Source organism: Lichenostomus cassidix, chromosome 20, assembly GCF_008360975.1.
Source record: "Lichenostomus cassidix isolate B80296 chromosome 20, HeHo_3.0, whole genome shotgun sequence".
Lineage (NCBI taxonomy): Eukaryota > Metazoa > Chordata > Aves > Passeriformes > Meliphagidae > Lichenostomus > Lichenostomus cassidix.
In genome coordinates, this window is record NC_139500.1 from 13,736,420 (window position 1) to 13,749,843 (window position 13,424).

The window sequence follows — 13,424 nt, forward strand, 5'->3', positions numbered from 1 at the left end:
AAAAGGAGCCTGGGCTGTGCAAGAGGAGGAGGGACAGATGGCCCTTAGTAGCCCCAGTAGGCACCAGCCTGAGCACAGCCTGAGCACAGCACAGAGCTGGCTCCTCAGGCTCTCTCTGGGGGTTTTGTTAGGCCCCACAGCACACAGCTTCCATGGCACAGGAGCACCTGGCTTTGGGCATCGTGCAGCCCAGCAGCTAGGTCCTGCCACCATCCTGGGCTCCCTCTGCAGAGCCAGACCTCATGGCTGCAGAAGACTGAGGCTGGAGACACAGACTGACTGTGCTGCAGAAGGGCTGTGCTGAAGGTACCATAGCTCCTTCCCACATCACTGGCAGCTCAGGTCTCCACCTGCATTTCTGCTCAGCAAAGCACCACACTGTGGCAGCATCAGTGACAGGAAGGGCAGGGAGGGTGACAGACTCCAGATCAAATAAGCTCAGCCCATGAGTAAGAAGATCAGCCTAGTTCAGGACTGGATCTCACCCAGGCTTTGAACCCACCCATCCTCCCTGAGGAGATGCCTGACCCTGCCCACATTAGCCCTGGGCAGAGTCCAGCTATGGGGCATGGTCTACCACCATGGAGCCCTCAGCCCATAAGAGCAAAGCCTGCACTCTGTAGTGCCCTGACAGGGACATGACAGCAGCTCTGCATCCATCCACACCTCCAACCTGGAGACAGAGCACATCTGGACACTGCCCAGCACCTGGAGTGCAGGCCCTGTTCTGCCTTCTCACCAGCCTGAACCAGCTTTAGAGAGAGAGCTGAACCCTCCTAGGCAGCCTTCCATCACTTGTCAGGCTGGTGGCCCCTCCTCAATGCTCTGCTGACCACCAGAAAGACAGGAGACCACAGCTGCTGCAGCATCCCAGCAAGGTTTCACTCCTGGGCAGTGGGACAGCAGAGCTTGGCCTCCATGCAGACATGTCCACACACAGGTAAGAGGCTGGCCAACCACTACTGCCCTGTGTGCTCCCCTTCCCCCACTCCCCCCATTCCATCCCAGTGGAGCACAGCACACCTTGGCAAATGTGGAGCCCTTCCCCTCAGACTGGATTGTAATGGTCTGTGTCCTGCGCTGAAGGATCTGATCAATGTCTTCCTCACAGAACTTCGACCCCTCATCCTCCTCATCCATCAGCGCACCATAGGCACCCTTCCGCAGCAGGTCCTCCACCTCCATCTTGGAAAGCTGCTGAACCTGTCCAAAGCACAGGGCCATCACCAACCTAGCCAGCAACCATGACCACTACACAGCAAAAAGGTCCTCCCTCTGCTCTAGGAGAAAGAGCCCCAAGCCAATTCAAACTTGCTGCTGCTAAAGCAGAGGTCACTTCAAAACTCTGCCTGAGGGACTGTCAGGAATTTCAGTCCATGCCACCCTGGACATAGCATCCTGTGTCCCCTGTCCCCACAAAAGTGCAGGAACAGCCTGGCATGCCAAAGAGCAGCAGTGTGAATGTGTGAGACTGAGCTCTCCCTCCCCAAAGCCTGCCTAGTCCCTGCTCTGACCTGACAGTGACTTGCAGGGGATGAGGAGAGATCTCCTGCAGTGGCTCCCACCTGGCCCTGCTCCAGCATCCAACCTACCCCATTGGTGCTGCCCTTGCGGTTGATGTCCTGCAGCACGGCTTTATCCAGGCCCAGCTTCAGGCTGGCCTTATCAAACATCTCTCGCTCATACGAGTTTCTGGTGATGAGGCGATAGACCTTCACCGCCTTGCTCTGCCCGATCCGGTGGCAGCGAGCTTGAGCCTGTGAGTGCAGAGGGCACAGCGTCAGCACAGGGATCCCAGCAGGATGGGAACTGTGTGGCTCGTGGTAACCTGTACCAACATTTACACTCACCCACCCGACCCACAGTCAGCTCCTACCCACCACAGCACTCTCACTCCCTGCCTGTGGCTGACCCGGCAGAGCTCTGGTACATCCTGCACAGCTGTGGAGGAACGGAAGATGCCAGCACCCTCAGGCAAGGATGCAGGGCTCAGGTTGGGGCCTTGGCTCTCTGCAGATGTGGCACACAACACTGCATCCATTCAACAGCAGGTATGGACACAGCATTGCCTGCTCTGTGGCCCATCCGTGCTTTCAGAGTCACACCGTGATCTCTCCCACGTCCAGTTCCCTCTGCCCACATTCCTGCCAACTCTCTTGCACAGCGCCTGGTGCCTAGTACAGCCAGTGCTGCTTCCCTGTCCTCCCTGCCTGGCACAAGTGATGGAAGCTGTGCCTCAGGACCTCCTGAAGCCTGGCCCTGCCCAGCCCTTTACCTGCAGGTCATTCTGCGGGTTCCAGTCAGAATCAAAGATGATGCAGGTGTCAGCAGCAGTCAGGTTGATGCCCAGCCCGCCTGCCCGCGTGCACAGGAGAAAGACAAAGCGATCCGAGTCGGGCTTGCAGAAGCGGTCAATGGCAGCCTGGCGCAGGTTGCCGCGCACCCGCCCGTCAATGCGCTCGTAGGTGTACCTGCTCAAGAGAGGGAGAGGTCAGAGCAGCATCACAGCAGGGCCCGAACAGGCTGTGGCTTTCAAATCCATTTCTGCTCCTTCCCAGGGCTGTGTGGGCACACAGGCAGCCAGGACTTACTGGCAGTACCTGTGCCCAGGTGGTGGCTCAAGACCCATCAGCCCATGTGCACTGTGGTTGTTCCCAAAATTGTGCCTTTTATGATGACAAAATTATCACAACCCCATGCATGGTGAAAGGATATGGGGCTTATGAGAACCAGGACCAAGGGAAGGACATACTTCCACCTGGTCACTCTGAGGACTAGCCTTGGACTACACAGAATGGACAGATCTGAGCTGCTTAGCTCTGGGATCTCCACACCCACTAGCAGTAGCTGGTAACTTGGATCCATCGGTATGTGGGCACGGAATGGCCAAATCCCCACACTGTGTTGCTACCACTCTGTATGTACAGTGCATGGAGGTGGTATTGAGGAGCCCTGGTGAATGCTGGAGCCTGTACTAACCGTCTCTGGATGAGATAGTCTTCCAGGATGTCAAGGCAGCGCACCATCTGTGAGAAGATGAGCACCTTGTGCCCACCAGCGATCAGCTTGGGAAGCAGCTTATCAATGAGCACCAACTTCCCGGCTGCCTGGATCATCGCCTGCAGCTGGAAGTCTGGTGCCTCTGGGCAGTGTGTTTTACGGAAGTCTTCCAGGATCTTCTCCTCTGCCCCTGCCAGGTGAAAAGGGGTGTGAGCTCTTGGTGAGGCTGGCAGTGCAGCTGCCCAGGGCAGCAGCAAGGGACCACACGAGCAACAGAACCCATGCAGTTGGAGCTAGGGAGGCTGGCTAGAGACCTCCTGCAGACCCTCCACTCCTGGGACTAAACTTTTTCAGGGCTATCACCAGCTCTTGGCAGAACAAGTCAGGCAGGAACATTGGTCCTGTGTCAGAACATCCCCAAACGCAGCCTCAGGAGATCCCGAGGTGCTCGTCAGCAAGCAGCCCTTGCAGGGAGCTGGGCTGTCTGGGAAGGGAACAGGACAGATCAGTGCCACATCATGGCAGATGGCACGAGGCCTGAGCTGGCTTCCCAGTTGGGCAAGTTCTGTTGGGAGTGACCAGTAAATGTTGCAGTGTTACCTGTGTGTCCCCTCCCACAACTCCTGTGCACAGCCCTCACCATTGATGAGGTATGGGTGATTGCAGCACTTGCGCAGCTCCATCATGGTATTGATGAGGTTGGGCATATTGTGCTGGTTGGCACCCTTGGAGAGGAAGGAGAAATTCTTCTCCAGGATGGCCCGGTAGTATTTCTTCTGGATATTGGTCAGCTCCACCTCAATGATGGTCTCCTGTTTGGGTGCCAGATTCTTCTCTACATCATCCTTCAGCCGTCGCAGCATCATGGGCTTCAGGATAGACTGCAGCTTCTTCACCTGCAGACCAAGTGCAGACACTCACTGCCCTCCCTGCATGGCAAGCACATGGGCACAGAAGAGAAGTCTGCAAGACTAGAGCCCCCCCACAGTGCAAACCCACTGCAAGTGACCCTGGAGCAGCTGCTCAGCATCCAGCCAGGACAACTTCAGCAGCTGGGGTCCTTGGGGTAGGCATGTCAGTGACCAGTAACCACATCAGGAACCTGACGTGGGTGATGGACATGTGGACTTAGTGACCTCCCCATTTCCCCTAATCTCCTGTTGGTCTCAGGGATAGACCACGTGGGAGATGCAGGTGAGCTGCTCTACCCAGGCACATAAGGGCAGCAGGGAGTCAGTTGGGAGCAGACCACTGCCTACGCATGGGCTGGTCTCCTCTCCCCAGAGCAGTGCTGGGAGCTCTGTCAGAATTTTGCTTCTCCTGGCATGAGGAGTCCTACCCACTTCCATGAAGCACATGTCTGAAAGCATGCCTGGTTTGGTCACCATGTGTCCCAGTGGCCTGTGCTACCAGTCACCAGCATCACTCTTCCAGGTACCTGCTCCTCTGTCTTCAGGTCTCCAAACTCTTCCAGGAAAGCTGTCTCTGAAGGGAACTGCTGTGGCTCCAGAAAATTTAGGAGGCTGAAGAGCTCCTCCACAGAGTTCTGCAGCGGGGTCCCTGTCAGCAACACCTTGTGCTCCTGTGAACACACAGGAAACAGGTTGAGGGCTTAACCCCATGAGCTGCGTTGAAGGGGTCCCAAGAGCACAATGCTTCTTGTTTTCCAGCCTCAGAAGCACTCTGGGTGGCCTGGGAGCACACACACTCCCTGTGAGGCTTCCCTGGCCATGGTGACAGCCCTGACCAGGGCACTGCCACACAACACTATCTTGTGGCTCCCAGGATGCTCCTGTGCACATGTTCCAGTCCAGCTCTGTGCAGCAACAGCCAAACCCGAGATCTCACACTATTCCCAGGCTTCAGCCCTGCCCTGGCACAAGACTCTCGGGCAGGGCTGTGCTGGCGCTGGACAGGGACACTGAAAAAGCCCAAGCTTCCATGCAGCTGGGGGCAGGATGTCCATCTTTGGGGCTCAGGGAGAACAAGAGGGAACATCGCTCAGAGCCATGGGACACCAAGGGGCACCAGTGACCTGCTGCTAGGGTCAGTCTCAGCAGGGTGCTCCAAAATCAGTAGGGACAGGTATGGCTGTGCACTGGGAACAAGGAGGAGCTTTTCTTAAGACGTTCACCATGTAGGTATATGTGCAGTAAAAGGAGGTGGGGTCCAGACAAGCCCCAAGATCTGGGGATGTGAGGACTGGATGATCCCTCAAGGAGAATGATCTCCCTCTCACGCCTGACAACAATGGGCTCTGGTCCCAGGTGCATCAGCTGCTCTGTCCCAGCATTGCTAGAGCCTTGGGCTCACTGCTCATGCTAATCCTCCTGCCCAGCCTAGTGCAGGAAACGTCCTCAGGAGTGGTCAGCTAGGAGAGAAGGGCAACTGTTAGGTGAGAGGCTCTGAGGGCACCACAGGACTCGTACAAAGGAAGATGATGTTTTAGAAGGCAGACCAGTAGCAATCCTGCTTTGATCCAAGCTCACAACCCAGCAGGGACATGGACAAGACACAAAAACAGGGGAAACAGGAGGGTCTTTTGGAACGTGTGGAAGTCACAAGACTAATTATTTTCAGGAGCCTGGCTCAGTTACAGGTGAGCGTGACGGAAGCTGGGTACGGCTTGAAGATCCAGTAGGCCTGATGGCCCTTGGCCCAGCAAAAAGCAGCGCTGCTTTTCCTAGAGCTGGAAAAGAGCTGGACATCCAAGCAATTTCTCAGACCAGCTCACTGATCCCTTTTATAACGTGCACAGTGCTGCACCCCTACCCTGGCATACACCAGTCCCATATTCGCACAGCAGTAAGAAACCAGCTAGACCACAGCGTTGCCCAGTGTAGGGCACAAGGCACACCATGGCTAGGGGTGCTGTGCAGGGCTGGCCACCAACTATCCCCATGTGCTGCAGCAGCTTCTGCTGTGCTGCAGGTCTCTGGCAGGGAGCACACCCAGGTGGGAGGGCACAGGGGGAGTTAATATCCCACTTTGGCAAAAAGAAGTTCATGAGGGCTGCCGGGCACCAGTGCCCGGTCCATCAAAGGGACCCCCAGCTAGTTTTCCTCCAGACTGGTACCGGGCCTGAGCTGCTGACAGTGGCATTTGACTGCTCAGCACGGCCATCTCCAGCCCACCCTGCTCGGGGCAGGACATGCTCACCAGGGCCATGAGCTTCAGCCCCTCCAGAAGTTTGCAGTTCCTGTTCTTCAGGCGATGTGCCTCGTCAATGACCACACAGCGCCACTGGATCTTCTTCAGCTCTGGGCAGTCAGCAAGGATCATCTCAAATGTGGTGATAACGACCTGGAACTTGAAGATCCCTGGGAGAGGGTTACCCTAGGGAAACAGAAACCAGAATTTGAGTCCTGCAGGGTGGCAGCACACTGTCAGACCTCCTGTCTGACAGTGTCAGTGTGAGCATCTGCCTCTAAGCTGGGATTTCCCCAGAATAATCTCCCTCAAGCACAGGCAGGTTCCTGCAAGCCTCCTTGATAGCCACAGGCTGTGTAACTCCAAACCAGACACTGCCCCAGGGCAAGCACGTAGGCCTCGACAAGAACCAGGGCTATGCTGCACCTTCCCCGTTCTGCATGAGTTGTGCCTTTTCACTCATACACAGTGTAACCTGAGCCCATGCCACCAAAGGGGGCTGAAAAGATCACCTTTCCCTCTCCAAATGAACAAGCGCCACAGGCAGCTCAGCGCCTCCCAAGTAAAGGAAGCCAGGGCTGGGGGATGCATCCTGAGAGCGTTGTGTGGATCAGTCACCTGTGTGTCCCTGTACACCATCTCGTACTGCTGGATCATCTGCCGGCTGATCTGGCTGCCATGGTAGACAATGGCGTTCATCTCCGTCCAGGTGCGGAACTCCCTCTCCCAGTTCGTGATGGTGGAGAGAGGTGCGATGATGAGGAAGGGGCCATGGATGCCCATCAGGAATATCTCTGAGAGGAAGGTGATTGACTGGATTGTCTTTCCCAACCCCATCTCATCAGCCAGGATGCAGTTCTTCCTGCAGAGATGGACAGGGTCAGGTCTATGTGGCTCTTGGAGGCAGAAACCACTCTGTCACCAACTCTGATGGGATGTCAAGCACATCACGTCTGCCCACACTTCTCTGACCCTGCAGCATGGAGTGTGGGGAGACTTTAGCACAGTGGCCCAAATCTGTCTGGATAAGCCAGCCAACTTCTTGTAAGATCATGGATTCAAAATCAGCATGAAAGCTGCTGTTCTTCAGGTACACACAAGCCACGGAAAGATGCATCTGATGGTCTGCTGCAGATGAGAACATGCATAATCCTGCCTGCCTGCCCCACAATGGGTCACCAATAGCCTGGCCAAAACCAAAAAACAGGTGTATCTTAAGAATCATACCTAAGACCTACTATCTCCAAGACTCATCAGCATTTACAAGGGAGAAACATTCCTAAAGACTCTGTTGCAAAACTAAAGCAAACCCATTGTTTCTGGCAGCTACCTGCAAGCTCCAGCACTTGAAGGACTCCATGGCTGCTCTGTCAGGCCCCCGTTTGTCTGCTCTACTCTCCAGCTCTGCTGTTCCCATGACAGCACACAGAGGGCCTGCTGCCACAGCAGGACTGCTCATGGGAGCACTGGGCTCCAGCCCCTCCTCACCTGTTATACCAGTTAAAGAGCAGCCAGTTCATTCCCTCCAGCTGATACTCCCGCAGCTGGTTGCTGTTCTTGTACTCCCGGGACTTCTCCAGTTTCTGCCAGGACTCCGATGCTGGGCGCTCCTAGGAGGGGAGACCAAGAGCAAGGTTCATGGGAGATGCTAAGGCCCAGTGAGACCAGATCCTGCTGCTGGGGCTGCACACCAGGATGCTTCAAAGCAGTCACTGACAGCTGAGTCATAACAAGGTCTTGGCCTCTGGAGCCCACCCTCAGACCCTGACAAACCGAGCCAGAGGGGAGGATACGGGGCTTACACTGCAGCAGTAGGGACGAGGTCAGCACTGCTGAACTGTGGCAAGACACAGCCAGTCCCTGTGCCCAGGGCTGCGAGATGCCAGCCAGGTACGTTACCTCAGGGTACGTTACCATGTGCTTGATTTCTGGAGGGATTTGGAGGGCTTCAAACTCTTTAATCTTCCCTGGGTCAACATCCTCCTCCAGCTCCCATGTGCTCTCCTCGTAGGGCAGCGAGCACCATTTCACCAGGTAGTGAGTCACCTCCTGCATCACGGAGAGAGGCTCAGAGACAGGGAGGGTCAGCAGCCGTCCACCCACCCTATGCCAAGGGTCCTTGGGGACAGGGAATGCTGCACAAGGGAAGGCTGGGAAGGCTCAGGGTGCTCAGAGATGACCCACAATGTACACCATGAGGCAGGGCCTCCTGCCAAGTCTCCCTCCCTCCCTCCAGGGGCAAGCAAGCAATGCAGCCTCTCACCTCCCCAGTGTCAGGGTCCTTTGTGTGAGCCACCTCCAGAATTCGATCTACCTCCACATAGTCTGGGTTGAACAAATCCTCATCAGGCTGTGATGGCAAACAGTAAAGTGGAAAGTAAGTTACAGGTGATTCCAGGGTTAAACAGATGGGCACAAATAAACAGCTGCTGGGCATCTGTCCCCAGGATGCTGCTAGCTGTGTGCAGCACACCAAGTACGCTGGACACAGGCACAGACATCTGTCTCTGGGCAGGGAGGACACAGGAGCCCCACAGAAGGCAAAGCTCTTTCTTTAGAGCTCCGTGCTGCCCTTGCTGGGAGCCAGGAATGTCCTCTCCAGCCTATCGGCCCCAAGGTACAAATCCTAAGCTGTCTGCTCCAGCTGATATGCAGCATCGAGAGCTGTGACCAGCACAGCACATAGCACCCAATGAATTCCACACCTGCAAGGGGTGACACCTTCGTCTTTGGGTCTCTGTCTCTGCCTCCCTCTCGCCCCACCTAGCAGTAGCCCTTGGACAGACATGGCCTAGGGCTTGGGAAGGAGAAAAACCAGGCTTCTATGTTCACAACTCCCCAAGCCCCAGTTAGTTACAGGAACAGAACATGTGCTCCTTGCTGAACTGTCAGTTCAGTATGTTCCAACACATGCTTTTTTTTTGCATCCCGAGAAAGACCCCAAACAGACTCGTGAGTGAGAAATCTGACACACACCCCCAGCTTTCCAGCCACAATGGAGAAATTTTCATAGCCTACTGGCCTGATTTACACTTGTAAGGGGCAGTTTGAGGAGATACAACAACTATCTCTGGAACAGCAAGATACATTATAGAACCTTTCATACTAAGCAAGATTAATCTGCTTATAGAGCAGAGCAGGGAGGAGCTGCCCTAAGCCCAGATATTTACAGCTCCCTCTCTCCCATAGCATCTCTGCTCCACCACAGAAGCACCTCCAGCCCTGCATGCTGTCCTCCCTCCCACCAAGTAACTCTTGAGCTGGCAGTGCCCAGCAAGTGACATTTGTCACCCTGCTCATAATTCTGCCAGTAACACTACAGGCGTCCAGGGCACAGTCACAAACCCTCAGGTCCGGAGCTGGTCTGGCATTGGCAGGGAGGTGTCAGGGGCAGCTCCTGGCCTGCTCAGCCACTGCACTGGGCTCAAGGTTGGGCACCACTGCTCACTGTGCTCCACTCTCACCTCTGTAAAAATATGTTTCATCTGAGCCTGCTTGTTTCGGAAGCGCTTTATCTTCTGGGAGATCCTGGGGTCCTTCTCCAGCTCCTCCAACGTTGCCCATTTACAGTGGAGGTAAGAGCTGCAGGGGGAAAAAAATCAACAACACATGACCAAGATGCCTTTGGTCCCAAACCCATCCACCACACAAAGCAGTACGGATCTCCCAGCAGTCCAGAGAACACTGAGCACATGCCTATGCCACCCCAAACTAGGGAAAGCAAGGGCCCAAGGCCAGGCCAAGCACTGAAACTGCAGCAGCTTCCCTGCTTCCCACCACCACAGCTGGCTCAGGAGGACAGGGGAAGAAAAACAGGGATGCTGGGGCAGCAGCTGGAGATGGGAGAGAGGTGGGAGCGCACAGTCCTTGCTCCTGCCTGCACAAGGCCCACAGAAAAAAGCACCACAACACTGCACGTACAAGTTCCTGTACTTGACGTAGAACTCCTCTGTCTCATATGCCAGGCCTCCAGGATGAGCCTGAAACCAAGGGAAGGAGAGTCAGTGACAGTTTGAGGTTGTGTAGAAGCCTGGGGGGTACGCTCAGCCATTCCCTGCCTGTCCACAGGCTCCAGGGACTGAGCCTCAGGGATGGTGAGCACAGGCAGGCACTCACGGTGCTGCTGTCCTGGAGGTGCAGTAGCCCTGGGGAACATGATGTGAGACCACCCTTGCACATGGGGGACTCCAACACCTTCTGGGCATCAGCCCAGGCCTGACTCCTCTCCAGAGGCTTACTGGTGCCCAGGACAGGAAAGGAACCACACTGATCCACAGCTCAGAAAGGTGCCAGTCTGGGCATACCCCAGCACCCCACCACAGGAGCAGGAGCACCAACTGCTGCTACATCGCATGTCCCTGCTGCACAGGGCAGCCAGGTCCCATCTCTCCTCTGCTCAGGGTCTTCCAGCCCCACTGACATCTTTGCCACTCACCTCCTTCTGCACCATCCTGGAGGCAAGGATCTTCTCAATGATATTGGCATCATCCTCGGGAGGCTCCTGGGGGCAGAAAAGAAGAGCTCTGTTTTTCTGGCTCATCATGTGCGCCTGGCACTCTCCCAGCATGGAATGGCTGCTTGCTCCTCTCCCAGTCCCCCAGGCAAACAGACAGAGTTGGCACTGGGAGCTGGGGGAGCTGTGCTTGGGGTGCCCTTGCTGGGTGCAAGGGTGTAGGTGCTGCCAGCCCAGCTACACTCACACTCTGCCTGTCCTCCTCAGATTAGCCAGGCCACAGCACTGTCAGGTTTGCTGTGTGGGTCCTTCCAGCTGCACTAGGGCAGCCAGAGAGGGTGGAAAGTCTCCCAGAAAAGAGGAGGGATCTTGGGCACTTCTGTCCATGGACTCAAGGAAGGAAATACGCGAAAACGTGCACATTCCTGCTCCCAGGCACTCTCCATGCCACATCCTGGTCTTGGCATTTATACAGCCCCATAGTGCTGTATGGCCCCAAGGGTCCCAGGAGAGCAGGCAGCATGTCTGTCAGGCCCTGCCACATGCCACCCACATGCTATCATTTGCCCATGGCAACAGGACATGGGCAGCAGCACCTCACCCTACCACCCTTCATGCAGCTCTTCCCGGCTGGCTTGAAGTGCTGCCTTCTTCCCTCTGCAGGCTTCCGCTCTGTCCGCAGAGAATCACCCGTAGATACCTTCTGCTGGCACCCAGGGGCTCCCAGCATAGCCCCTCTCACTGAGCACAGGCTTTGCTGGAGGTGGCCCTAACGCTGTCCTGCTGCCAGATCCGGGGAGGTGGAGGCTCTCCCGGCTGCAGCTGTGTCAGGACCAGCCCTGCCAAATGCCCAGGGACAAGAGAGCCAGGCTTGTGCCTGTCTGTGCTACAGAAGAGACACACAAAGGAAGATTCAGGGGAGATGACAGACACCACAAAAACATGGTGCTTGCTTGACCATTAGAAATACCAGTTCTACTCTGGCTGGGAAATAGTATAGCAGAAGGAGGAGCAAAGTGCAGAACAGAAAGGAGGACTCTGTTCATTCCCTCTAGACAGAGGCAGAGTTTTGACCAAGGCAAAGCAGCTCTGAGGTGTCACTTGGCAGACTAGAAAGTCAAAGAAAGGTATGCAGCAGGCTGAGAAAGGACAGACAGACAGGACATCCCACACCACTCATCTGAAAATGTCTGGGAAAGCCAAGACCATGACCAGGGCCACAGCAACCCTTCCATCCCCAGCCCTCAGGTGATTGCTGCCTTGGCACTGTCCAGGGCAGGATGAAGGACCCAGCACCACAACACAACGAGCAGGGAACAGCAGGTCTACCTGGGCCCCTTGGCTGCCATCTGAGGCCCAAAGAATTTCTGCCCTATTTTAGGAGCTCTGCCCCACACCAGGTTAAGATGGCTAAAGGGAGCATGTAGAAGTGCTCCTGCCACAGTCACTGTGCAGTGCCTGTTCTCTCACACCCCGGCATCCACCCTGGTCCTGCTGGGCTCTGCTTGATCCTCCCACAGAGGGTTTGTGTGAACATGGCCATTGTGGCAGTCCAGTGCCCTGGCACTGGGAGCTTCCATGCTGATCCACAGCCCTTACACTGGTCTGCGGCTCATTGCTGGCTGCCTGAAGGTGGCTGAAGAGCCATGGACTGCCCCAAAGAGCTTTTTAGGACCATGGCCAGGATGCAGGGGGAAAGCTGCAGGTCCAGGCCATGGGGAGAGCAGCCATGAGGTCACAGCACTCACATCCTGCCCTGCCTGTCAGTTCCGATCCTGGGAGCAGCCAAAGACAGGCCCAGCTAGGCAGGCTGGCCGAGCCTCAGAGCAGCCACCCAGCCTGGCTGCTGTTGGACATCAGCCTTAATGACCCATATGGAGCACAACAAACTGAAGTGGAAGTTTAGTACTGAGAGGAGAACAGGTGGCAGCATGGGCAGATGCCAAAGGCAGCTCATACCTGCTGCTTTGAAAATCTCACTTAGAAAGATGACTGCCAGGAACCCAGCTGGGACACAGCCCCAGGCAAAGCTGAAGCAGCACCCACAGCACGTCCCATGGGTCTCATGGGTCATCGGGTCAGGGCTTATCAACAGAGCTGACTAATACCCACCAAAGCCTTGGGAAAAGGGGACTAGAGAGAGGGTTACAGAAACACCATGAAAACGACTAGTGACTGTTATTAATATCTGGCAGCTTTGTTAGTGACCAGAGAGATGGAATGAGTTGCAGGATCCAACACACAGTCACTGACAGGCAGGAAGGAGAAGTCAGCACTCACCAGGAGCCAGCAGTGAACCAGTGGGCAGAAGCAGCAGGACAGCAAGGCCCAAACCACAGTAGCACCAGATGGTCCCTGCCATGCTGCCCAATTCCCTACCATGCTGCCCAGCAGATCAGCTCAGCTGGTAAGGGTCAGGCTGGCATCACTATGCTCTAAGGCACTGACGGAGAGCACCAATGTGGGCAGAAAATGATGACCTGGCACCTACAAAGCCCTCAGCTGGCAGGGACAAATAATAGAGTAATCATGGATAGGAGCTACAGAGACCAGAGCCAAAGGTGGGTAATGAGCAGTGGGTAGGACATGTCCAGCTGTGTGACATGTTCTAGAGGCCTTAGTCTCCAAGCAGGAGGGGGACAGCTGGACGAGCACACCACATGTCCATCTCACAGTTCCTGAAAAGCCAGCCTGAACCCTCCCAGACAAGCACTCTCTCACCCCATCCTTGAGCTGGAACCTGCCACTTTCTGAAGCCTCAGCACCGACATTTTGGGACATCCTGTATGAGGCAGATCCCCCACACCCCTGAGTCCCACAC

General features: G+C 55.7%; 1 protein-coding gene across 9 annotated transcripts in view; it reads right to left on the reverse strand.

The window, feature by feature from the left end:
- The window catches only part of CHD6 (chromodomain helicase DNA binding protein 6), an 89,212-nt gene that overhangs the window by 25,655 nt on the left and 50,133 nt on the right, over positions 1-13,424 (reverse strand). For 7 of the 9 annotated variants that reach the window (XM_085079413.1, XM_085079415.1, XM_085079414.1 and 4 more), the window contains 14 exons: positions 10,586-10,651; positions 10,072-10,130; positions 9,615-9,732; positions 8,414-8,500; positions 8,050-8,199; positions 7,639-7,760; positions 6,769-7,012; positions 6,160-6,336; positions 4,439-4,582; positions 3,641-3,896; positions 2,980-3,190; positions 2,276-2,471; positions 1,593-1,757; positions 1,024-1,203 (listed from right to left, as the gene is read on the reverse strand). In XM_085079413.1, the coding sequence (XP_084935539.1) occupies positions 1,024-1,203; positions 1,593-1,757; positions 2,276-2,471; positions 2,980-3,190; positions 3,641-3,896; positions 4,439-4,582; positions 6,160-6,336; positions 6,769-7,012; positions 7,639-7,760; positions 8,050-8,199; positions 8,414-8,500; positions 9,615-9,732; positions 10,072-10,130; positions 10,586-10,651 (2,175 nt within the window). The remainder of the gene's footprint in view (positions 1-1,023; positions 1,204-1,592; positions 1,758-2,275; positions 2,472-2,979; positions 3,191-3,640; positions 3,897-4,438; positions 4,583-6,159; positions 6,337-6,768; positions 7,013-7,638; positions 7,761-8,049; positions 8,200-8,413; positions 8,501-9,614; positions 9,733-10,071; positions 10,131-10,585; positions 10,652-13,424) is intronic. The other 2 variants (XM_085079411.1, XM_085079417.1) reach the window with 1 other exon arrangement.